Source organism: Ammospiza caudacuta, chromosome 5, assembly GCF_027887145.1.
Source record: "Ammospiza caudacuta isolate bAmmCau1 chromosome 5, bAmmCau1.pri, whole genome shotgun sequence".
Classification (NCBI taxonomy): domain Eukaryota; kingdom Metazoa; phylum Chordata; class Aves; order Passeriformes; family Passerellidae; genus Ammospiza; species Ammospiza caudacuta.
In genome coordinates, this window is record NC_080597.1 from 15462890 (window position 1) to 15489190 (window position 26301).

The 26301-nt window shown below is 40.5% G+C and overlaps 1 protein-coding gene across 1 annotated transcript in view; it reads right to left on the reverse strand.

Moving 5' to 3' along the window:
• Nucleotides 1–26301, reverse strand: part of ITPR2 (inositol 1,4,5-trisphosphate receptor type 2) — a 241630-nt gene that overhangs the window by 184311 nt on the left and 31018 nt on the right. The window contains exons 3-9 of the mRNA XM_058805787.1: nt 21268–21383; nt 20082–20168; nt 19249–19407; nt 15279–15377; nt 14054–14137; nt 13031–13177; nt 11712–11807 (exon numbers count right to left, since the gene is read on the reverse strand). Coding sequence (XP_058661770.1) covers nt 11712–11807; nt 13031–13177; nt 14054–14137; nt 15279–15377; nt 19249–19407; nt 20082–20168; nt 21268–21383 — 788 coding nt within the window. The remainder of the gene's footprint in view (nt 1–11711; nt 11808–13030; nt 13178–14053; nt 14138–15278; nt 15378–19248; nt 19408–20081; nt 20169–21267; nt 21384–26301) is intronic.

Consider the following 26301-nt stretch of genomic DNA (forward strand, 5'->3'; position numbering starts at 1 on the left):
TGGAAAAGAAAAGAAGTCAAATACTATCTCAATAGCTTTCAGACATTTCATAACTGGGGGAGAGGGTTTGGTTCAGTTCTCTGTTATGTTTCCACCCTGCAAAAGGAGAGTGAAGTTTTAGAAGCAGTGTGAGAGTAAAAGACTTACTGCTTCAATTTCTGACTGACTTAGCTGGTTATGTCCTCACCTCTAGAAAGAGCATCTTGCAATCAAGCTTGTTAACTCAAGAGGAATCTCAACCAACCAAACCCAAAAGGGATGATGAAGAAAGCACAGTTACTATTCTAAATGCAGCCAGTTACAGTCACCCACACAGACGCACATGCAATCAGTTCCAGGATTGACCCGGAGCAGATAGACTGAGATAAAAAATAACAGTCTCTATGTCTACTGAGATTTTACAGGAGAAGACAGTGAACTCAGAACTAACTCATCTTTGAAACAGGAGTGACAATGCCACTAGAGAAAATTATTTCATTACACTGTAGTTCTCTTTAGCTATTATTAATGGGGATAAAATTTTCTATGTCTATCAGGATTATCAAGCATTAATTAGTACTAGGAGAAGTTTGGATGAAAGATGCCATACAATAATAACTTTAAAGTATTACTATTTAAAAGCTGTTAAATATCATACTTTTGACAAGAGAAATATGTAGCCTATAAGATGAGGGATTATGTAGGCAGACATATTCACAAATAAACAAAAACACACACACCCACTCACTAACTGCACATGAAACCTTTCAAGATTTGATTTACACAAAGAAACAATTTTGTGTCAATATTTAGCAATATTCCCTGACACAGGATATGCTGAAAATGCTGAAGTAAGATTATAAGTTATATATAATAACAATTTTCTTCTTAGGCAATTACAGTGTGTATACATCTTACAGATGATGAGTCCCAGGGGAACTTTTCAGTATCACATTATCATACATCTAACATTAAACAGACAACTGTTGTGAAGAGATTCTGTTACATTGATAACACTTTTATTAAAAATTAATAATTTGTATCTCTTTAACCCCTCAAAATGCCCACTCCTCTCCACAACAGAAGCCTGAAGAAAGGAGGAAAACTTTCAAATCTTTGTCAAATGGCTGAAAATACCTTCCCTACATCTCACAACGTGATGTGCTAACACAGAAATGACCAAGGGTTTATTCTGTCTCCATATCGTTTTTTGCATTAGCCACTGTGTTACCATTACAAACTTAATTCAGAAACCTTACTTCCTTCCCTGTGCTGACACCTGCCTCAAATAGTCCATTTTGCTCCTCCCTGACATTGTCACAGTCTCCCAACTCCAAGTGCCTCTTGCTACTGCTATACAGCAACAGGAATGACAGATGAACACCAAAAAACCAGAACTTCTACACATATGTAACTATCTTCACAAAGTTTTGGTTCCTTCTTAAGTTTCCACATTTCTTTCAGCATGACATTTGTTCACCTGACACCTTAAAATAATCCTGGTGTCCCAATTTTAGCAGCCAAGCTGAGTTCTCTGCCTTTGGTCCCTCATCAAGAAGAGACAAAATCAGCAGGCAGCGCTCCTCAGTCCCAGCCACGCACTGTGGCCTTCCAGCAAAGGTGCAGAGAAGGTACAGGAAGGCTGAATTTCTATGCTACCTTCAGATATTGCTGGTTGCAAGCAAGCAAGAAAGTCTGGGTCATCTCAGGTTTGCCACTAGAGCCAGCACAGAGAACTTGGCACTGAGGATTTGATCCTACAGGTTTTCATTGAAGGACTCAAGTGAATAGAGTTACCTACCCAATATGAACTGAATTCTGACATCCTTCAGCTGCTTGCTTTCAACATAATGGTGATTAAATATATATATAGATATTTATAACAGTAACAGGAGAAATTAGGAGACTCTGATTGACACTTCCTGCCTTCTCAAAAAATGACTGAACAGACTGCCTTCAAATTTCCAAAACAGGTCACTTGTGGACTGAGGGTGATGGAGACAGAAGGCTCAGGTGAGAAATCAAGTACATCCTTGATGATGCTTTTTCTTGCCCTGCTGTTACAGAAATAATAAACCCAAAAAGACATTGTTTAGAGAAAGTTTTGAGATGCAGACATTAAACCATAAACATAATGGAACTCAGTTTTCAGGCTGACATCCATGGCCCCATTTTCAGCTCTGGTCAGCAGCTGCCACTTTCATTTTCATTTCAACTGAGATTGTTGGTGCTGAGGGTTTCTACAAAACAGACCAGCAGCTATTGTCCCATGCTTCATTCTCCAGATAGAAGGGGCATAAATCATCTAGTGTTGTGTGTCATATTACACCTGTTCTGAGTCCCTTTCAATATCCCAGCCCAGAATGACCTAAGGACACAGTGAGAGTCTCAGCACTCCAAAACCTATTGCTTTTTCTGATTTATGTAAGATCACTTCCACATTCTTCAATAAATTGCCAAAACAAAAGAAGCCTTGAAAAGAACAACATTAGTATTTTTATCTTGCTACTAATGAAATCAAGTAAAATTTTCTGCAGGTGTTTAGAAAGAAAGAATGCTATGCTAAAATAGGCCTTAATAAAGCTCAACACTTTTCAAGCTTTTTTGTGTCATTGGATGTCTTGAAATTTCAATTTACTGAATTGTACCTGAAATACAGCACTGAATATTGCTGTAAAATGCCACTGGAAGGTGCATGCAGCCAATATGCACCAAGAACAAGAAGAATTACAAACTGCAGAGCTTAAGCAAGTGTAATTGTATAAATTATTATTCTAATAGTTTCATTATATGTTGTTTTGGGTTTGGGCTTTTTTTTTAGTATATCTTCATCAGCTTCTTTTGCAGTAAAGAATAATCCAGAAATCATAATCCTCTGCTGCTTGTTTTTCAACAAACTCAGGCACAGTAATTTTTACCCTTCCATGAATGGGAAAGAAAAAGGTACCACAAAAAGAGTTTCTCATTTACACTTCTCATTCTGGAGTTTAGAGACAGATTTGCAACTACAGAGAAGGCAATACCTTCTTTTAAATCTACATTTAAATAGAATTTAGTTGCACCCCTCTGCAAGAAGCCAAATTCCCAAATTGTGATCCACAGAGGGTATCTGAGAGAGCCTGAAGGTGCTCAGGCTCAGGAGCCAGTGCTGCAGGTGGTCCTCCTGAGTATAAAAATTGGTGCCTCTTGGACAGATTTCAGGCTCAGCCTTGGTACACAGTGCTATGTGAAAAGATGAGATGTCTGAATGCATACATATATCAGCATCCTCACCCTGTGGGAGCAGCAGAAGGCCCCAGGAGAAAGTATATATGACAAACTCATAATGGAAGTAACCTTTACACATGGAAAACAGGTATAGACAAAGTATTTCTTGATAGAACAACATGAACAGGCAAGAAATCTCATTGCTGAATTTTCACTTAGTAACTTTACAAAATCTGTAAAGTCTGCATAGCAGGAAGGCAACTTTCATCTCTGTGTGTTTGTGTGCTGCTTCTGGTAGTTGGTGCTCAGAGAATGCCAGTGACCTGCTAACCCTGAGAGGGATTCCACTAGATTGAGCACCAGAAGTTCCAGGCTCTGTCATTTCCACTGATTAAAGCTACTCAAAGTTGTACCTTAATGTTTCCAAACTTCACAAGTCTACAGTGCATCATTTCCTGGGGTTCTACTATTGTCCAGATCATCTCACAGGTTATTCCTGGCTTTAATTTTACTTTTGCATCTTCACATAGCTAGATATCCTTTACAATTCAAGAAGTTTGAAACTCCACATTTCTACTGAACGTTGTTTTCTTGGAGGAATGCACGGAAAGTACCCAAACAGGTTATTTTTGGACGCTCAAATTAAGAAGGAGAGAGAGGAGTTTGGAAAAAGAAACACCCATGCTGATTTTAATCAAATTTTGTTGACTAGGTAAAGGATATTTAAAGCATCTTGTCAAGGGAAGAATTAGATTGCCAAATTTCAGCTAAATGAGCATTTTAATGACTTGGTTAAAACCTGCATTTATGAAGGAAACCCTGACAGACAAAGCATAAAAGGATCTAATTCAACACACTCAAACATTCCCCATTTCATTTGATAACCAGCCTGTTAACACACAGCCTGTTACCCAGCCAACAAGGGCAAGTGTTTCGGGGAAGAAAAGCCAGGACAAAAGAAAAATAATCCACTTTTCAAATCTTTCATCTTCATTAGGCTCGCTTTGTTCTTTGTTAATGTCATACTGATTAGCTTTCGATAAATCCAAAGGACTTTTGCACAATTTCAAAGACTTTCAGTGGCATTCAAAGGACTTTTGCCATCTTATTAACTTGCCAGACAAAGCCTGGCTACAGCTCTACCTTGATAAACTCCATTCAACCCCTCCTCAGCATCAGCACAGAGCTCCTGATAATCATCATGCAAGGAAAGTTTAACAATCTTAAAAGGCCTTTTCTTTCAGGATTGTCTTTTCCTCATGAGCCATGTCTTAGCAGATCAGACAAGTTTCCAGGGAGCACTGGGAAAGCAGAACCTTTTTGTTTGCTTCAGGCCCCCCTGCAAGTCAAAAACAGGAATGAGAAGAGCCCTAACACCTTCCTGTCCTGATTTTTCACCCTCATTACTAGAAGAAAGATCATCTTGATGGCATTTCCAGCTGCTGTGTAAGCAATGGCAGGCCAGCATTTTGCCATGCCTAAATCAGCACAGATTTAAAGGTCTCACACAAGCAGCAGAAGCTGGAGTAGCTCCATGTTATGAGTGGTAACTGGGAAATTTCATTTCTTCTACAGGGATCAAGGGCAGAGAACTTGAAACCAGTGCTCAGCCCCACTCAGCCATATCCCATTCTGCAGAGGAAGTCAAAAGAAAGGAAAATGTCTAAGAGATCCTTAAGAGTAACTTGGATGCTGGGCCATAACCTTAGTCTGAGCTTCAGCAGTTCTGTGTCAACCTGTGCTATATAAAAGAAAGCATCCTCATGTCTTCAAGAGTGATGTTCTAAATATTAATTAATTATGCCTTTCAGTGGTCCTCACAGGAGTAACCAGGGATGATTGAATTAGACATGACTGATGTTTCTACTGTTAAAAAAAAAAAAAAAAAAAAAAAAACCCAAAAACCACAGTCACAAAAAAACTCTCCCAAAACAATAAAAAACAAAGGAGGGAAGTCTTGGAAACGTCCATCAAGCATCACAAAGAGGCACAAATACAAGTGAATAAAAGCTTCTCAAGTGATCTTGAAAAAATGAACAAAAATAATGCACTTAAAGACAGACCACATGTCTACATTTGCTGTTTTGGAAGACATGAAAATGCAAGATGTATTTTTAATAACATAATTAGGCCTTGTAATGACTAAATGACAATAAATACTGCATTAATATATTTGTACCTCCTCACTCCTAAATCTTGTATACGTACAAACATGGTCCCAACGCAGCCAGCTTCAGGCAGGATCGAAAGAGCTGAACACTCTCACAGATCACAATTGCAAATGAGCTGGCTGGGGGAAAAGACTTTCCTCTGAGATCCAGATTTATAAAGGTATTTGCACACTGACAGATTCCACCAAAGTCAAGACAAGTCAGGTCAAGAAATTTAGCCACATTCTCAAGATTCTTAAATACCTTGGAGAAATCTAGTTCTGGGTTTTGCTAAATGGACATCTAGATCTGTCACTTTAAAAAGCCATATCCAAGTCTGCAGAACAGGTCAGGCTGGCTCTGTAAATCAGTAATCCATCCTCCTCCTCTGGATCTCTTCCATCTCTTCATGCATAGTTGTAAATTATCCTTCACTCCTTATAGAGCTTTAAAACAAACCCACACTCCTATGAGACAGAAAAACTGAAATAAGGCTTCCAGTGCTGAGTTCACCCTGTCACCTTGGCAAATCCTTTTTCTTATGAGAACCTTTAATCACAGAGCCAGACAGAAAATAATCAAAATGCTGTGCTAAAATTTAATGAAGAGACACTGGGAAAAATCAACCCCAAAGGAAGATTTTGATGCAATCTCCAGGTGAGGAGGTCCCACAGTACCAAAGAATGAAATCTGTGAGGAGATGTGTGAAGGCCTTGGTAGATGCTGCCATCTCCTGGCATCTTCTCTGGCTTACAAACTGTTCCTGAGCAAAAGGTAGCTCACATCTCAGTTGAACAAGGCCATTTTTATTTTATTTTATTTGTTACTTGCCTCTTTCTTCTGAAGGCAGAAGAAACCACAGAGCATTTAACACTGTGTTCACCTTCTCTGCATGACCAGGACATGAACAAGGCCTTCTGCAAAGGTTTGTTTCAATGTGAAACAGAAAAGAAAATAAAATTACACTGGCAAGCTGTGGTTCTGTTGTTGCTTCCTAAATAAAAAACATCACTATCAGTAGTCCAATTTTCAACAAGTGGATAACAAAAGACCTAATTTATGGACTTCAAATAATCAATCTCAAATGCCTTAATAAAACATCCTATGCAGGACTCCATTTTCCAACAGTTTAAGGAAGTGGAAGAAAAGTCCATAAAACTATAGAGACAGTTTTTTCAGGGCACCAGGAGTTTAATCCTGGTTTAGAGCCTCAAGTTTAAGAACTGATTTGCCTTTTACATTTCTTTTATCTTAGCTAATGCTGAGTATACTATTACCCATACAATTATGTAATCTTTCTTAAAATCTCATTAAATGCTTTGTTTTCCATTCTTGTGGGATTCTTGTGACAATCTTTACTATTCAGAAGCAGGAGAGGATTATTTTCTCTCAATATTAGCTTGAGTATGTACTCAGCTATCTCCACCATGATCCCAATCAAGTGATTATTACAACAGGCCTAAATTTACTATGAAGGGCATGGCCCTGTCCATCTGAATAAATGCATACCATAACAAATCTATAACATGGAAGGCTAATATTTTTAATCACAGAATCATAGAATTATTTGGGTTAGAAGGGACCTTAAAAATCCTCTAGTGCCAACCCCCCATCATGGACTGTAAAAGCAAAATTTAACATCAATTCTCAATCTAAAGTGAATGATGTACATAAGCTTCTCTGAAAAGAAAGGGACAGCTTGGGGCATTTTTGACCAAAAAGTAGAGTCAGGTAATACGGAAAGAAATTATTCAAGAAAGACAAGAGAAATATGAGTGACTTCTACTGGCCATTGGTCCAAGAGTTCTCATCAAGTGGTTTACACCACAGTGTGGTGAAAATCAGCTGACAGTCCTGCAAAGCTTCAGCAGTCCCACCCAAAACACTCATGATCTGGGGTGCCTTAGCTCAGTGACCCTGTTCCAGCACAGACTAGTCCCTCTTCACCAAGCCTACATCACCTCAGGGACAGCACCTTGTGTCTGCACAATGCAATACCTGAGGAAAAAGGACATTTCTGAATCCTGTATTGCCACTGCAGTGCTCCACCACCACCGCTTTGCAAGCTGGACTGGACTTCCTGTTCAATTAATATTCATCTAATTGTCATTTCATCTCATGTGTGTGTAACCCTGTGCTGCTCAGCCCAACTAAATTCAATCATTCCCACCTTCAAAAGAGTATTTAGCACTAAAATAATCCTAAAGCTGGAAGGGTGTTTCATGCAGGATTTTAAGAACAGAGTTTAGAACAAAACTCTGATCAGAGTTGATCCAACTTAATTACTGTAATTGATTACAGCTTAAACCCTGCCCTTTCACTCTTACAGAGAGAGGAAGGAGAACTCTATGAGAAAGCCAGAGAAGTTTTCCACAGCAGTAATTGTTTATGGCCACAGTTCTGGAGAAGCACAGAATGTGAACATTCAGGCTGCCATTTTACCTGCCTTATCTTAATTCATTGAGTTTAGTTGAGGTAATTTGGTGTTAAAGACCTCACTGGATTTACTGCCGTATTTTGACCCAGGTATCTAGTAACTAATCTATTCAGCTAGGTAAAACATAATTATCACTGATTTTTTTCCTTACAAATTCTGCACAGTGATTATGTACAGGCTCATGAGGTTTCATTAGGAACATACTGTGGCTTATCTATGGTCTACTGCAATATCTGAGATCAGCACATGATCTGATAGATGCAGATACGTTTTGTAATTATTTTAGCCACACCTGAGAAATTGAATATGAAATGACAGACTTATCCTGCCCTTCTTGTGTGTGGGCACACATATCAGTTTAACAGCCTCATAAAACAAGTGTTAATGGTTTCAGTATGAATTGCCCAGTTTAGAAATCACAGAACCAGAGCTGCTCTAAATGTGGAGAACAATATTAAAAGTGCATGTTTTGGTTTGGCACAATTGATAAGCTGATATTCAGTTCAAAGAGACTTTTATCTTGACAATTTAAAATATTTAAAAGGTTATATGTGTTCATGAGAAAGGCACAGCTGTGTGGTCCCAACCTGCAGCATCTGCAAAGCTATTCAAGCAAACTGCAGCTCACTCCCACACACACACACAGACGGCTTTGGGTGCTTTCTACATGGCTACATTCACTGAAAAGACTTTTGGAGAAATCTTTGTTACTTTGAAGCCTCCAATTTTCACCTAACCTTACAGCCTCTCTTTGTAAATGTACAGATTCAAAATAACTTGGGTCATTTTCCTGTAACCAGGGCTATAAAAAGGATCTTCAGCAGAACTTTTTTTTCTGAAAGACTGCTGACTCTGTGAAGATGAGAATAAAACTCTGTTCTGAGAATGAAACTCAGCAGCCTGGATCTTAGCTGGTGGCTTAGTGCCTAAATCTCCTGCTGAAGATCTGGCTCAGCTCTTTTGGGTGAAAACAAGCCCTTATGACACTAACAGCAGAACTCCTGCTGTCTCTAAAGAAGACAATTTCTCTTTCCAATTTTTCAGCTGAGTATTTGGTTCCACTTCTTTGGGAATGTCTAAGCCTGTGGCTTAAGGTTTCCTAATGTCAGACATCATTACCAAGTACCCAGATTTCCAATGCCCCAAATCTTATCACCAAACATCAAACCCTTTCTTCAGTATATTTCTCCTGTCTTAAGTACTTGTGTGAGAGCACACAGACACTGTGAGTGACCCAGGGTGTGCAGAGCAGCAGAGCAAAGGCAATGCAGGTGTGGGGAATCACCAAGAGTCTCCCACTGTGATTCCTCCAGCAGTGGGCCTTTCAGGGTGGCTCACCTTCAGCCCAAAGTCTGGGAGGAGGATCCAGGTTGCTTTAAGGTATTAGTAGGTCTTAAAGAACTTTGAAGCACAGTAATTAAAATTAGGCTAAATAATGCCAAGTGGAAAGAGGATTAAAGGAAATACTGCTACTTGAGATTGTGTCAGAAGTCAGAGATATCAGAGGTCTTTGAAAGGCAACAAAAGTTGGACGACTTCTTGTACTTCTAAGGAACATGGAATTTAGATTTACATATCCTGACTTCATCCTCTCTCAAGTTTATAACATTTATATTTACAAGTACTCACCTATGGTTTTTTTACTGAACAATGGTATTGCCTCACTTTTTTTTTTTTAGTTTGCTTACTGTAGTATTGGAACACCTTTATCTGCTTTAATTTCCTTAGTTCTCTGAGGCAAGCATCTTCACCTTTCTTAGTCCCCAGATTATCCCCTGACCTTAACAAGCTGCAGGGACACCCCTTCACAGCGAGGCTCAGTAGTGACCCACCAGTCCCAGACCAGACTGACCAGTCACATCTGGCACAGGATGACTCCAAGGAAAAGAGAAGGCACAGGCTGCTCACACAAGGTACGAGAGGAGAAAAGGGAGGCACCCAGCTGAAGGACACTTCTCCTCCTTGTCTGAGAGTTAACCCATGCAAGACTGCCCTGCAGAAGCCTCCATGGCACACATCAAGCTGATTTAAGGGAGGATGAAGTACGAAAAAAGACAGTTATAAACAGTGATGAATCCTGATTTACAACAGCTCAAACTGTGACAGAAATTGCACCATTAGCCAACAACAGAATGCTTAAAAGATTTGTGAATTTTCTTCTTGTGTTTTTTACTTTTTATTCCACTCTAGATACCTTTATCAAGGAGGCTTAAACAAAATCAGGTCATGGTAATGTGTGATGCCTTTGATAATCCACACCATGAGTAATCTCCCTGTGCTGCCAGAGCACAGATAAGTGCTCAGCAGGCTTTGCCCAATTGATTTAAAGTTTGCTCACGCACACGAGGTGTCTGACTGCCTGTTCATAAATCTTTGACGTGTCTGGCTGGCTGGTGTGTTGTGCCTGACACATGAACTGTGCAAAATACAGTTCACAGGGTTTTATTACAGCGGTACCTTTAATATCTCCACCAGAGGTATTTTACACCTCACAGACACAGTCACCAGTGCAGCTCTCCAGTCACTAATGCAGCTCTCCAGCCCCAGCAGATCACCTCTGTTCAACCCAAAACCTCTTCCAGCTCTCACTCCACTGTTGCCAGTTATATTCTCCATATTACAAGTCTGCCTGATGGGGACTTCCTTTCCAGAGGTAGGAAGGACCTAAGCTCACATCTGACACTCAGTGCAGCATGGCACATCTTTACCTGAAGATTTTTCACCTAAAAATCCCCCAGACAGATCCCCTGGGGAAGAAGGAAGCCCACCAGTATGCTCAATGCTTTTCCTGACTCTCCATCAGCTCAGCCAGCAAAATCTTCCTACTGGGAGCATCCCTCACTATAAACAGAAAGGAAAATACTCCCATTCTCAGGTGGGAGTACTGATTCCTCTTGAAAATTAGCTATTATTAGCTATTATTAGCAGTCCACTGTTTATGTTTTGATAGTGGCCTTGACATAATTAGAAATAAATGAAAGTTTGATAGCTCCTGTTTGTCCTTCCTCTGAATTCAGTGCAGGCTGTTACAGGAGCTGGAACACAAAAGCAGCACCCTGGGAATACTAAAGAGTTGTCTGCATGCAGAAGTTGCACTGCTGTAAATCTAACTCAAGCCAGCCACAGCAAGTCTTTTTTCAGGGGTTCCCTTACATATAGTGATTTATAACTTTCTTCTTGCAGTAAATTTCTGCACTCATACTTCAAAGCATAGGTTAAAATAAGCAATCCTAACTAAATCAGTGGAAAGAAACCCTACTTTAAACTCCATTGATAAAACTTGTATACACAGACCTGTGTTAATATGGATTAGATATGAAAAAAGTTCACAGCTTCTTGCTGTGATATTTTAATGGTTATTAAAATATCCAAGACTGTACCACTTCATACACTTAGTATTATCTGCTGTATTCCAGCTTGTCAAGAACCATATTTTATTTTTAAGGAGTCTTAAAATATATTAAGCTGCTCTTTTGGGGAGTCGCAATACTCTTTTGCTTTAATACAAAGTACAAGACAAGTTGCAATATCTTCTTTCTCCTCTGGGACCTTCCACTCCATCGAAAGGGGTAGAGACTTCCTCAGAACTTTTTTAATTCAAATTTTTGTCAAAAGGCAAGAGTGCAATAGCAGAACCCTACAGCCTATATAATCACAATGAACTTGCATGACACCAATCCACAGTCACAACACCACTCCAAAAATCAAAGGAGCAGAGAGATAAATGAGCCCAAGGGTTTTCAGTACAACCATGGTGGATATTTAGCAGTGCTGTTGGCCCTGCAAGCCCTGGGTGCAGCAGTACAGTATGACCCAGCAGGGGCCCAGTGTGGGATCTCTGTGAAGATCTACACTGCAGACCCACCTGCTACAGCTGTTCTGAACCAGCAGGACTTGGTCAGGCAGCACACAAACACTTGTTTAACTGGCATTCTTACCTCTGCAGCCAAGTAGTTTCCAGTTGCCAAATGCTTGAATCTAAACAAGCTGTTCCACTGTCCTGCCCCTCCCCGGCAAGGGTCATGGTGGACAACCTAAAAGAGGAATTTGGATTTTAATCCGGCTCCTCAAGATCATACTTCAGGCCACTGACATTTCCTGCAGCTCACTCCTAATAAAAATATGCAAACAACATCATTGCAGCATGCCAAAGAGAGGAATTCTGTGCTTACATGAAGCTCACAGATAGATAACAACTATTTACATTTATTTTTTGCCAAGTGCGAGGAAGTACTCCTTCTATTACTTTCCATGCTTTCAGTAATTTATTCCCTGCAAACATGATGAGCCAAATTTTGCTTTTTAGTGACATGTTGTGACTCTGCAGCTCAAGAAAGTAAGGAGAGCTGCTCTACACTACTAGGCACTACTTAAAAGCAAAACTCAAACCATCTTACATTATTTTACCAATTATACCAGCTCTGTTTTTGTCAATACTAGGGGCTTCTGGAAAATTTTCATTCAAGTGATATATCCTCATATCATCTTATCACAGGTTATTTCTTTTATCCCTTGAACTGTAGGTCATTTGCTTTCTTCAAATCTAGCAGTGTCTGTCTCCTTTAAAGAGGAATCTCCAATAAGTGCAGGTTCAATACACTCTACTCCAGACAATACTTACCCAGACAAAAATCAACCATTTTTCTGAAGACTCCATTCTAAATACCCAAAGTTTATCCATCACACAAGAACTTTTGGGTATATAGGAGTTACATTATTGTAATAGCAAGGATTTGAGACATACCAATTTCCAATGTTTCTTAGTTGAACAAAAATGTTTGCTAGTTCCCTTCTCAAAACCACCCCCATTCACAAGACCACCTTTATTCAGGTTTACTTTAAACAAATGTTGATGTGTTGTGTGATGTTTGGGAGATCTCCTGTCAGCCATGGTTCTCCATTTTTTATACTGCACATGAAGCTAAACGTAAACACTCAAAACTCAGGAGAGGGGAGTGTCCTTTGATTGGCTTTGGTAAAATCACACCATTTACGTCAAGTCTGAATTTGAAATTTGACTCTCCCTCATTTCAGTGTAGGCAAATATAGTAAGAAAGCCTCCTGTCTCCAGACACACAGAGAATAAAGCAGCTCGTCATGGTTCATCCTACACAAACCGCTTCATGAAATAATAATAGTTACAGGGAGGTGTGTGATGATATCAGGAGCCCATGAATGACTCATGTTGTGCTGAAGTTTTTTTACTGAGCCCTGGCCTTCAGGTCCTAAAATATTTATAAAGAGAAATAAAAAATACCTCTATCTCCCACAGTGCTTTAGAACTTGTTGCAGACGTGGCTGACTGACGTAACGTGGTGCGGAGGAAAATGTGTTGTTTCTTCTCATATTCATCACAGGTCAGAAACTTCTCTTGCTCTGCATGAAACAGCCTCACAACATCTCCCTACAGAAATAGGGAAAAGAAGCATTGTTAAGTGGTAGGCAAAGCCTCCAGAGTAACTTTCTATTTGTAACAGCTCCAGTGATGCCAGCAGAGCTGATAAGAAGAAAATACTTCTGAGCTTCCTATTGCTGGAGCAGGTACCAAGTGAAGAGTACTCAATTTTAGCACCAAGTCTGGAAATCAGATGGGATAATTCAGTCCTGCAGGAGACCCATGGCCTTTTGAGAAAGCACAACAATGAACAGTGGGCAAAAATTAACCTAAAGGTCATTTTAAATTCTAGTTAACTTTACTAAGTTGGTGGTTTTTTTGTTTCTAATCTCTCTTATTACTTAAGGGAAGTGAAGAGATTTTTCTAACATTGTATTATCTTATCACTTCTACTCTGCAATCAACACCAACACCCCCTCTCTATTTCTTCTGCTGGAATCATTTTTGTTTCCTCCTGCCTCTCCCCAAGATTTGAAACACTATCCTTAAATGGGTCTACACAAAGATACCGTTTTCCCTTTCAAATTCTTCCTCAAAAACTGCTGGTACCTTGACACCTATTGAAAAAATAGCCATTGATAATGATTTATTAAGGTACATGTGAGGACAAATTAAGCTAATCTCTAAAATGAAAATGTAAATTATCTCAGATTAATCTACAGGCATGAAACTATGTAATACCTCAGCATGTAAAGCTACATTGTCTTGTTACAGTTATTGTTACAGTTACTTGGAACATCTCCATAAAGTCCTTATTTCTTCTTTTATTCACCAGGTAATATTTCTCTACACAGTAAGATTTATAAGTCTTTCTAATACAGTAAGATACTAAGATAAAGTAAAATACTTTCTTGATTCAAAAAACAATTTAAAAATCATACTTACTCCTTTCAGTACGTCATCTCGGTAACTACTGAATTTCATGAACAAAGTTATTTTCCAGCTTGTGTTACAGTTGACAGCATTTACCTTTAGAGGAAAAAAATAATTCGAATTACAGTATGTTGGGGATGGGGGTTTTTTTTGAGACATTCCATTCTTCTGAAAGAATCACACCACATCTAGGATGGCAGGGGACATGGCTTAGCTACATATCTGTACAGTTCTTAACACTGGTCCTGAAGCTCTCAAATGTTAATGATTGTAATGCTGGAGAAGATTGAGTGGGGAAATGCTGCTCTGTTTGCTGACAGCCTACCAAGAACACCCCAAAGGGATACTGAGTGAGGATTTCCTCTTACCTCAGTCAGAGTTTGAGATATTCAAGGAAACCTCATAGAGTTATCACTGCAGGAAATATTTCATTTTGGGTTTTTGAGGCTAAGCTGGAACCAGTTTTTAAGGCTGGCTTTGAGTCCATTGTGGGCTCATGGTGGGTTCTGGTTACCAGTAAAGCACAACATACCACAGAATGGCCTGGGTAGGAAGGGATGTAAAGTTCATCTCATTCCAAGCCACTGCCATGGGCAGGGACACCTGCCACTATCCCAGCTTGCTCAGAGCTCCATCCAGCCTGGCCTTGGACACTGCCAGGGACCCAGGGGCAGCCACAGCTTCTCTGGGCACCCTGTGCTGTCGAGAGGATGGTGGAGGCACAAGGGACACCAAAGGTGGCTTCAAGCATCCACAGCCCTTTAATGTTTTACCTTTCACACTCTTCACCTTACCTGCATTGCACCTGTGTGTCCTCTGTTCCTTTGGGTGACTGGTCAGCACACCTGGGCACCCCATGGTTCATTACCTTCAATACTGCACCCCTGCCCTGCACAGCTGTAGCCCATTGGGGATGAGGCTTGGCCACAGCCCCATTTCCAATTACCACAAACTGTGTGCCCACAACACTGTGCCAGGGCATCACCACCCTCACAGGACACAATTTCTTCCTCATATCCAATCTGAACGTGCCCTCTGTCAGTGTGAAGCCATTCCCCCTTGTCCTGTCACTCCAGGCCCTTGTCCAGAGTCTCTCTCCATCTTTCCTGTGGGCTCTCAAGGCTACAGTGAGGTCACTCCAAAGCCTACTCTCCTCCAGGCAGACCAATTCCAATTCCCTCAGCCTTTCTATAACCATGTCAGATCAGCAGCTACCCTCCTGCCCTCCTGAACTCACCTCTTTGCAGCCAGGGTTGTCTAGAAGCTCAATGTTGCTGGCATGCAGAGGCTGTCCTGCATTGACTGGCATGAGAACAACTTTATCTCCCACCACAACCTGGAAGTCAGAAATAAAATGCAATTTAGATCTAAGTAGTTATCCAATAAAATAAAGTAATGTACCATATTTAGAAAATGACTCAAATGCATGCTCTAGTAGTGGCACCCAGTGAATTTATTTGCAGACAATTCACACAGCAGTTGTATTCCCCCACGATCTGCAATCACTTGGGTTCAAGATTTCCAACTAATGAACCCTTGCATTCCCAATAAGCATGTCCCCTGGTTCAGCAGAAACTCCAGACCATTAAATAGATATGAATCTACAAAGTCCAGGAGCAGCTCAGTTCATCCAAAAGTTACACTAAGTTCTCTTTATCCCAGAGAAAGCTTAGAAAGCAATCATGAGCCCCCAGCTCTGTGGACCATCTGCTGGCAAATGTCCTGACAAGCTCAGTAGTTCTCTGATTCAGACTGCTTGAATGCAACCTAGAAAGACACAGAAATCACTGGAAATTCAGAAAGAGGTGAACACACTCCATCCCCTCTGCTGTTGTTCCCTAAATGATGTTTGAGCTCAGCACAGGCAGCAGGTACAACAGCTGAGAGACCTTCTCTCCACAACAGGAATTCCTGGCTGGCTCCCTGCAAGCAAATTCCCATGCCCTTGCAATTCTTTACAATGTACAAATCAATATAAAAAAATTATTTGACCTAAAAACTGCTTGGGACATGCATATGGAGAATTCAATTCATGCCTGGAAGGGGGGAAAATAAATAATAAAAAAAACACCAATCCACATAGATTGGTTGGCACTGGGTCCTGATTTGCTTATGTTCTTCACAGCAATTTTGAGCACACACAGACATGAAGACAAGTGGCTATATGTGATTTTTTTTCTACATGAAATGCTGCACAAGCCATGCTTTCTCTTGGAAGACAAATAAATAAAAATACTTTCTGCATTGATCAGCACATTTCCTATGAAAAAGCTGAGTCCAGTTCAGCCTTGTGCAACTTCAATGCAGGTGAATTTGGCCCCCTCATTGCAGAGGTGAAAAGGAAGGTTTGCCTGTTCTTTACCAACACAGCCAAAATAAACAGTAGCATAAGACAGTGTCACCATGCTCAGACCACACACAGAAATCCTCCTTGATCCAAGGCATGGGAACAAGTTCACTAACGGAATCAAAATAATGACAAGATGCCTATAAGACACATTCCTTATGCAATACATTCCTGCATGCCATGCTTCACACAGACATTACTTACAGCCTGTTTTAAGAAGTTATGACCAGACAATTCATTAACCAAAATACCACCAGGTTTGCATCCTGCAAAGTGGAATCAGGACTTCAAAATTGTTGCATGTACACCAGGACTATCACAACTAAATCAGTAAGACAGCACATCATTAAGCATCTTATTTAAAAAGAAAAAAAACCCACTAAAATGGCAAATAACTGCAGTCCAATCCACACAGCACCAATCCGGCTGTTGGGGAGTATTTTGTTATTCAGTTCATCTGGAACCAGCTCTAGCCTTAATCAGTCCTATCTTCCATTGAAGAGCAGCTTCAAAAATGATGAAGACTTAATAAAAGTCCGCATAAAATACTGTAGTTATGTCAATTACTGTAAATTTTCAGTCATATTCTTTAATTACTTTCATTGACTTGCAAAATTAATCAGTTGCTAGTGAAACTAAGCTAATCTTCTTTTAGAAAACAAAGTTCTAAAATATTTCACAAGGCTAAAAATCTCTGATCACTTACCAGAAGAGTCACACACATGACCTTCTGTATCAGATTCCCAGATTCCTTTTCTTTTAGGACACATGGCATACCTTGCCTACATTACCTGGCACAGTAGCAGCCATGCAAGCAGTAATTCAATACTCACTTCTCTTGCTTAAAAGACTTTCTAAAACATGCTTTCTAGGGAATTTCCTCATTATAGCACAGGAATATAATTTTAAAAATCCCAAAGTTTCTAAACAGAGTAGGAGCCTGATATACCAAGCTAACTCCATGAATTTAAATGTTCCTATGACTGGGAGTAACTGGAAAGGAAGCAGTGGGTACAAGGCTGAAGCCTCCCTCCATCTGTGTGAGAAAAATGAGGACTTCCCCCATCACTGGCTACTCCTGTCCTCTGTGAAACAGCTGCCTGGTTTGTGTAGCTGTTGAAGAGGTAGAAATGAACAAAAGCAGAGAGAGCTACCAGAGCACTAATGTTTATTGCTGGAAATTTGAAAATTGTCAAATCCTTTTGGGCCTAGTAGAAACAAGAAACAACTTCCCTTTGTAAATTCCCTCTATAAATTACAAAGGGAAGTTGCCATCTCTGAAAGGCAACCTGGAAACAGAAAATGAGCAGCAGGCCATTCCAAAGAATGAGTCCATTGAGTAAGGAATAAACCAGTTTGCCACATGGCCCTCACGGCTCAGAGCCTGTCAGATAAATCCCCACGGGAAGGGACTGGGAAAGGGGTCCGTGGCATGGGATGGCACTGCCATCACTGCACTGATCTGCAATCCTTGTAGATCAGCAAGTCTGCTTCCAAAGCCTCATGTGTGCACAACAGTGGAAAATGGAACCAAAACCTCTGTAGTGCTGAGGATGACTTTGAAGGCCAAGGATGGTTCTGCTGCTCTCAGCTCTAAGGGCCCACCGTGGCTTTGCAGATGACAGGTAGGAATGCCAGGTCCTCCCTCTGGAGAGCATGACATACATACTTATTTTCCAGGCATGAGAAATTTAATAAGATGCTGAACTGATGTTATTGCAAGAAATTAAGCCAAAACAAGAAGTCACCATTTTTTCTCCAAAGAAGGGAAAGAAATACCAGGCTAATGTTTGAGCCACGTTTGTTCTCCTCAGCTGAAAAGCCATGCAGAAGCCTTCCCTGAGGGATATATTTGCTCTATTTCTCTGCAACAGGCTTTGGGAAAAAGGAGGATTCTCAAATACCCTTTTGATCACAACATGAAGCAGGGAAAGACTCTGACTCTAGGGATATTTGACCAGGAGCTGGGAATGCAATCCTTCTCCTCTCCACAACAGATTGCAAAAGGAGTTGCAAGCAACCACACTCATTATCCTGGAGAGCATCCCAAGGGCTGGGTAACCACAAAATTAAGGAGAGAAAATACACAAAAAGAAGCCATTCCCTTCTACAACCCTAAGAAGGCTTTCACTGATTATGCACAGAGGAAAACTGCCAAACATTCCCAGCCAGGTCTGGGAAAAACCACACAAGCTCATCATCGTGTGGCCTTCCCAGAGGCAGATCTGAATTCTCCACATCAGGCACTTAACCAAGCCACAGAATGAAGAAGGGAGTTGTGATCTCATGGCACAGCTCTCAGATCTGCAGCAAAGAGCTCTCCTGTGCATTCTTCCCTCTCATCAATATGCAAGACTCCAGCTGAGTCTTGCAGAAACTTACTCAGAAAAGGCTTCCCAGACTATTCTACCCAGCTCCAATCATAGATGCCATTTTCACATCAGAAGGGAATACAGATTTAAAGAAAGCTGATGTATTTCCTAGAGACATTCTCTATTGACCCCTTGAAAAAAAAGTTGCCACAAAATTTTTTAAAAAACTCTTAAAAAAAAATAAGAGTCCAGCATAAACTATGATATCTTGTCAGCTTTGTAAGTCTGCACTCCAAAGGTAGACTTAGCAAAGATGCCCCAACAGAAAGGCTCAGTTAAATGTGGCAACACAAGAGATTCCAGACCATATAATTAAGTAACACTTTCCAGTTACACATGGAAGGTAAAAGTCCCAATTACTCTTCTAATTCCTTCTTTCCTGAACTGAATCCATTATGAAACAGGCCAGCAGTGAAGCAGTGAAGAAGTTATTCCTCCTGGAATTCCTCTCCCTTTTCCTTCTTAACACATTCAGTATTTCCACTTACATTGTCACCTTCACTCCTCAGTTTCCAGAAGGGCTGGATATAAAACCAGGAGCCCTCATTCCCTGCAGCATCCAGGGACACTCGCATAGCATTCTTCTCTAGCAGAGCTGGCAATCTCTTGTTGACTGTGAGGTATTTGTTGCTTTTTATGTGCAGTAGCTGGGAACAAAAAAGAAATTTTAAAAAAAAAAAAAAACACAACAGTTTTTAGTTGCTTTTTCTCCCTCCAGTCAAAAGAGGTTTTCACACTGCAGAGATTTTCAAATATAAATATAAATATAACTAGAAGGCAGTTATCAAAGTATGCTACAGTTTAGGAAAACAGATTATCTATCTCAGATTGTGAGAAATGTGTCAGGGATCAATTTTACAGCAGGGCAAGTGTCCATTGCAGTTCTCCCTTCAGGAATTACATCCATTACAGAAAAGTTGTACTGCACTTAAGAACTTAGCTCCTGTCTCATTTATATGTCATGAAATACAGATTACTTCAATGATTTAAAAGGAGCTGCACAGCACCTCTATAGCATGATTTTGAAATAACTCTTGAAAATAAAAGACATGTTTATGTTCAGATTCTAAACTGCAGCACCAAGAAATACACATAGATTTTTTATTATGACAAATTATTTAAACAGGAATATGCAGCACTTCTGTTAGGCTTTGAAACAAGCAGAAAAGCACAATATTGTAAACTTCACCAAGTTCTGTTTACCTGACCCTTGACAATCCAGATTACAACGGGTAGACAGTTAATTTTCACTGTAACCTTGACATGAAACAACTGCTTCCTTTCCAACACTGAGAAGGCAGATGGATTTCAATAGGTTTACCTGGATGACGTTGCTGTATTTTACAATTTCACCCAACAGCTTTCTGTTCTCGATTTCATTCTGCTTTTGTTCCAATTCTGCTGCATGCTGCAAGAGAATGACTATTTCTTTAGACTATAAAAAAGAAGTATCTGAAACACACAGTGCAGAAAGGAAATGGCACCATATTTAAATCCTGCAACCTACAAGCATTACTGCATTGAAAATATTTGCACCTAAATCCTGATGGTGATTTTAATTACCCAAAATAGGGACTCTGTCACAATTTATTGGTCACATCTGAGATGCATGCTATTTTAAAATTTTTCAAGCCCAAAAAGTAATTCCAAGGGCTTTATTTCTTCCTATAGAGGATAAAAAGATGCCTATGATTAGCTTCTCCCTGTCACCACTGCTTTTACTTTTTGGTGTTTAATTGTACATAGACTTTACAACAAAACAAAAACATTAGCTCACAATAGGCAACATTAAAATTAAACACAATAGACTGGGTCAAGCACAGCCACAGAGCAAACTCTCTACTCCCAGCACTAATTGCTGTGTAACTCTGGCCACACACCACGTGCCTTCCTTGCTGTTTTTAACTGGAAGCACTGGTGACTTTCCCACTGCCCAAAAACTGTCATCCAGGTTTGACAGGACCTTGTTTTCACTTAATCTCATGCATTCAGTTACAACATCAGGCCAGCTGTTTTTCAGATACAGGTGAGTTGTTCCATCCACACTGTATTGGAGACAAAATAAAGACTGCAAAAAGGTTCACAAAAGAACACATAGACTGAAGGCAAGGACAAACACAATTTTGAGGAATTCCCTGGCTAAAGCATTGAGGACATCTCTTTGTCCACTCTTTGCCTAATTCCTGGTAAGGATTTCCAGTATTACTTAAACTGGGGGCTCCATCCTGATTTTAACAACTCCATTTTTACATCATAAAATTTCTGAAAGCACTACCTTGCTTACAGCAAAGGCAAAACCCCCAGCCCAAAGTAAGATAAATACCAGGTCATGGGCTATAAATGCCAGTCAGGAGGCAGGAGAGCCAAGGAGAATATAAAGTTGCTATGGTGGCATAATAATGCCCATCACAGTGGTTCCCAAGGCACTTGTTATTATTCTTTCTGGTGCTATTGTAATTCTACAGCCTGCAGATTGAGATAAGATTACAAATACAGATGTCTCTTACTTGAAGTTTCTTCAGCAGTGCTGCTTCAGTATGGTTTCCTTGTTTGGCTTGCTTGGCTTTCCAGTACTGCTTCTGGGCTGAATATCTGTTCATAGGACACACCTTGAAAAGGCAGTCTGGGGAAAGATTGAAAGAAATACTCCTGAGTCATGTTGAAAGATGTTTCCTTCATTTGTAAGTATGTGTTGGTTTGGGTTTTTAGTCCAGAAATGTCCAGATACCAGTGTTTAAGCACAGCTACCAGGTCAGCTTGGCGGCAGTGATACCCAAAACAGGGTGGCACAACATTAGAGTTGAACCCAAAGCCCTCAAAGCCTCACAGGTTCCCACTTTGTGCAATCTCTGTAAGAGCCCCAGGCTGTGATCCTGCCATATCTGCCTGCTGCTTTATTAGCACCCCAACATCACAGATGCACTGTTTGAAGGCACGTGAAACCTTGGAAGAGTGGTCCTGCTGTCTGTATGCCACACACCTGGCTTGCCCAGCTCCTCCTGGCACTGCTGAATCCAAGGGTGGCTGGGGCATTCAGCAGCCAGCCACCAAGCAGGTCCACACAGAGTTTGGGTCTCTCTGCCTTCACTGAGTTGTTTTTACTGTCAGGGTTTTTTAATCCAAGTGACACAAGCTGAACATCACCACTGTCCAACAGAGCAGGAAAAAAGCAGGTGAGGAGAGAGGAGCCACCTGAGCAGGGTGGCTGCGCAAATGAGAGGAAAGGATGAGGAGAAGGAGAAGACTGCAGCCAATGCTGAGATGCCAAATAAGAAAGGAGCAGCAAAGGAAAGAGAATATCAATGCACCAACCCTCATCCCATCCTCACCACCTCCCCATGTGGAGTGAGGGGGCTGCATATCAAAGAAGGGGAGAGATGTCTGGAACGAAGCCAAGGGGTTCTTCCCTAAATGCTTGTTCAATTGCTCATCTTTATTTCCCAAAACTGCAATCAATAACTGAAAGTTAATGTTAATTGGCAAGAAACTGAATTTTGTAAAATTCCCTGACTCAAGGGATTTTGTCCAGCGGCAGTCCTATAAACTGGAAATAGAGCTCATGATTCATCTAAAGCCAATTACTTTTAGAATGATAAACAACATCTAGTCTTGCACAGTCACAATCATCAGCTGCTCTAAAAGCAGCGAGACTTGACAGACATTTCACATAGCAAACACTGGTAATTGTCCTCTCACACACACATTTATTAACAGGCAAGAAGAGGGAAGAGTCCTGCTGTGGAAGCAGTAAGGACACTCAGGACTGGGTGTTGTAGGGTGAAACTCTTCCCCAACATGGGCTGCAATCTGTGGATGTCAAAGGAAGGACTGTCCCCAACTATGAGCCCTCCAGATTTCACTGGCACAGATGGCCAAGCACTGGAGGACTGACCCAGCCCCTATTCAAGCAGCAAAGTTTGCCCATACAAAATTGCCCCCGGTGGCAGAACCTTCCTTGGCACTGACCCAAAGTGCTCATGGACTTACCCTCCCTCACAGCCCTGAGTTGCTGTTCCAAGGAAAAAGTCCCACAGATCCTTATCAAAGCAAACCCAGCCACTCTGCAAAGGTGTTTGCTCTCATTTAACATTTATAATGGGAATGATATCACAGAATCTAAAGTACAGAACTCCAGGTAACTTTTACAATATTCTGGAAATCAAGGTGAAAAAACCCCAAAGTGTTGTGTGCCATTAAATTGTACTGCATATTGTAGGATATACTTTAACTGAAGTATCAGGATTTCAGCTCATAAGATACAAGTCTGCTATTATTTTCTGTCACAATCTATAATTAACATGCCTTTTCAGAAGGCTTCATGAAACATTTATTTCTCTGAAGTAACAATACCTTCTTTTAATAGCACCAGTCTTCATTTCTCAGTTACTCCCCACACATCCTGCTACTTGGAGTAAACACTGTGCTTCCCATCCTGCAGAGTCTCAGAGCATGGTGCTACCACTTTTCCAAATCAGTATTACTTCAATTGTATTTCCCTCAATTTATAGACTAAAAATCATATTATTTGTTCCCAAACAAGCTTTTTTTCCTATTTTATTTTACTTTTTAGGATACAGATGCATTGAAACCAGGCCATCTCATTATTTTTCTCTGAGTTTTTTTTCCTTTTTTTTTTATTAGAGTAACAAAACTATGTAAATTCAAGCTTCATGATCCTAAACATTGTGAGGAGGTGGAACAGTGCCTGCCCTAGAGATGCTACAGTTCAAATAAACAGGGAAAAAAAAGAGAAACTGAGGCATAAGATTATAAAGCAACTTTCCACCACAAGCAGATCAAAAAGCCATTCCCTCCTGGAGGTCAGTCTAGCAACCCACTCATGAGACAGAATGTCTCTTCTGACTTCTCCAGACATTCCCAGGTAGTCCTAGTTCCCAATCCATTACTTTATGGAGTTTTACATAATTAGTCCTCAGGAAGAGAAACATTTAAGGAGGGAATATCAAAGGTAAGCAAATGGCACCTTCACTCAGGAAGTCTGAAAAAGAAAATAACTCCTATTATGTCCTTTAAATATTTCTTGATATTGGATAAAGATGGTTTAGAACAATATTTGTCAATGCTTTCTCTCCCTGCCCTCTCTTGGGCTTGTTTTTTTTTTTTTTTAAGTGTTAGAAATTCAACGCTTGCCCATCATGGAATATTTCTTTGGTTTGCAGAACTAGAGAAATTATCACATGGCTTCACTAAAACCAGAGAAATGGGTAAGTGGAAGTGACAGGGCTATAAAATCACAGTGTGTACAAATCTACTTGCTTTGGGGGGAAAAAAATGGACAAAAAGGTAAAAAAATACTAGTGTGAAAATGAAAAGAGAAAAATGTGGAGGAGCAAGGAGTGAGGCAATGAAGTTTCCTAGGCAGTACAACAAGAAAGAGAAGGAAATTTAAGCAATTATGGAAATGGAAGAAGCAAGAAAATAAAAGGATAAACCAAAATTATGTAGAGGGCAAATAAAAAGAAAAATGGCAGATGGAAGAGGAAAGGGTGGGAGGAAGAAAGGAGAGAGTGCAGAGAAAGGTAATGGAAGGGAGAGAAGAAAAAAGAACAATGCCAGGAAAATCTTAGATCAGACTAAAACCTGAAAGGCAAAGGAAGGTATTTGGGAACCAGCATCACTTTCACTGCAGAAGCCTCAAGAAATCAAAGTAATACAAGTTAGGAATAAGAAAGTTTAGACCAGTTAAAAACTTAAGTAATTTTACATTAAAATAGGAATGAGACTCATGCTCCTTTTCCTTGATCAACAAGCAGGTCTCATCTGTGCTATTTTACACCTTGGAAGCCAAAAGTGTTTCCTACTGGAGATAGGAGCATGAAGCTGGAGTGTTTGGGGTCTCAGCCTAAGGAAACCTGCAGTTGTGTGGCTCATGATGTGGCTTTTCTGCAGAGGCACACAACTCCTGGCACTGTTCTTGCCAGTCTCTTTGAACCCAGCCCTGCAGCTGGGTTGTGTTTCCATCTCCACACTCAGTGCTTTGGATCTCACCAGCTTCAGCTAGAATTAAGACATGAAGCACCTGGTTTGATCAGTCCCTTCAATGCAATACAGTGAATGCTCTGTGGGGTTTTTCACCAGGCTTCAGGAACGTGTGGGCCCAAATTCCACCACCCTTTGCTATGATGCAAATCTGGATGTGCACCCTGGTGAACACAGAGCCACTCCAGGCTCATCCCAGCGTGACTGGGACAGGAATGGGGAGCACAGCTTCTTCATATGGACACAAAATGAGAAGCAACCGCATCTTCCCTGAGCTTAACAACCCTCCACGCTGCAGGATGTTCTGAAACAACCAGAATAGCAACCACCCACTCAAAAAAAAAAAAAGAAAGTAAACATATAGCAAAAATGAAACTGCTATTTTGGGACATCTCTTTACATAGGCTTTCAGTTCAGGCCAACAGCTCAGTACCTTGATTTGATCTCTGAGTGAACCCCGTAGGGGAGATACAAGTCAAAACCACAATCTTTCTTTTTTGTCCCTCCCACTGGGGAAAGAGTTGATAAAATATTACCAAAAAAGAGCAAACATAGTCCTCTCTGATATTAATTTTCAGAGTCAGCCCTTGAAATCTAAACATCTTGTTAGAAACATGTTTTTCTCATACTTCTTTGACTCCCAGGTCGTGCTCTAACCTCAAATCAACGCCAGTTCAGCTATCAGTGATAAAAACACTGTAAACCATGCAGACAGCAGTTCCTATTAGTGAAGAGGCCCTACTCATCCTGTTCTTAGATGTTATTTTCAGCTGCTTATGTCTAATCATACAATTAATCATTCATGCCTGAGTCTTCCTTTCATGTTAAGAACCTACTTAAAGCAGTTTTTGTTTGGTTTGTTAACTTTACTGCTTTAATTGAAAGCTATTTCCCAGAAGATTCTTGGGAAGAAAAATATGGATTTTGCTTAGATTCTTGATTATAAGAACAATATTTAGAAACTCTTTTGCCTCAGGGCTCTGAGCAGAGCTAAGAAATTTAGCAAAGCATAGCAGAGATGTGCTTTTGGCTGCTCTCATGGCAGAGACACCTCTGAGGTTCAAGGCACTAAATGTCAATTAGACAGCAAGTTTCTGCTGGGCTCTCAGCAAAGCTCCTGCTGATCTCACACTTGGAATTTGACGTAAAGGATGAAGGAGAAAACATCCAGATGATAGGCTTATCTTTCCTGCAGCCATCCTCCTGAACACACATTGCTTATGGACACTTAAACTGGTATGATATTCAATGCCCCTAACAGTATAGCCATGCTTTTATAGAAAGGTGGGTTGCATAAATTAATGTGACAATTATATTTTCACTAATATAGTTTCTCCTTCCTACAGGTGTTAGAGACCTTATAGCACCGATCAGTACCTTCAGGGGGCTTACAAGAAAGCAGGATGGAGAATGACTTTTTAAAAGGACCTGGAGTGACAGGACAAGGGGGAATGGTTTCAAACTGAAAAAGGCTACATTTAGATTGAATATAAGGAAGAAATTGTGCCCTGTGAGGGTGGTGAGGCCCTGGCACAGGGTGT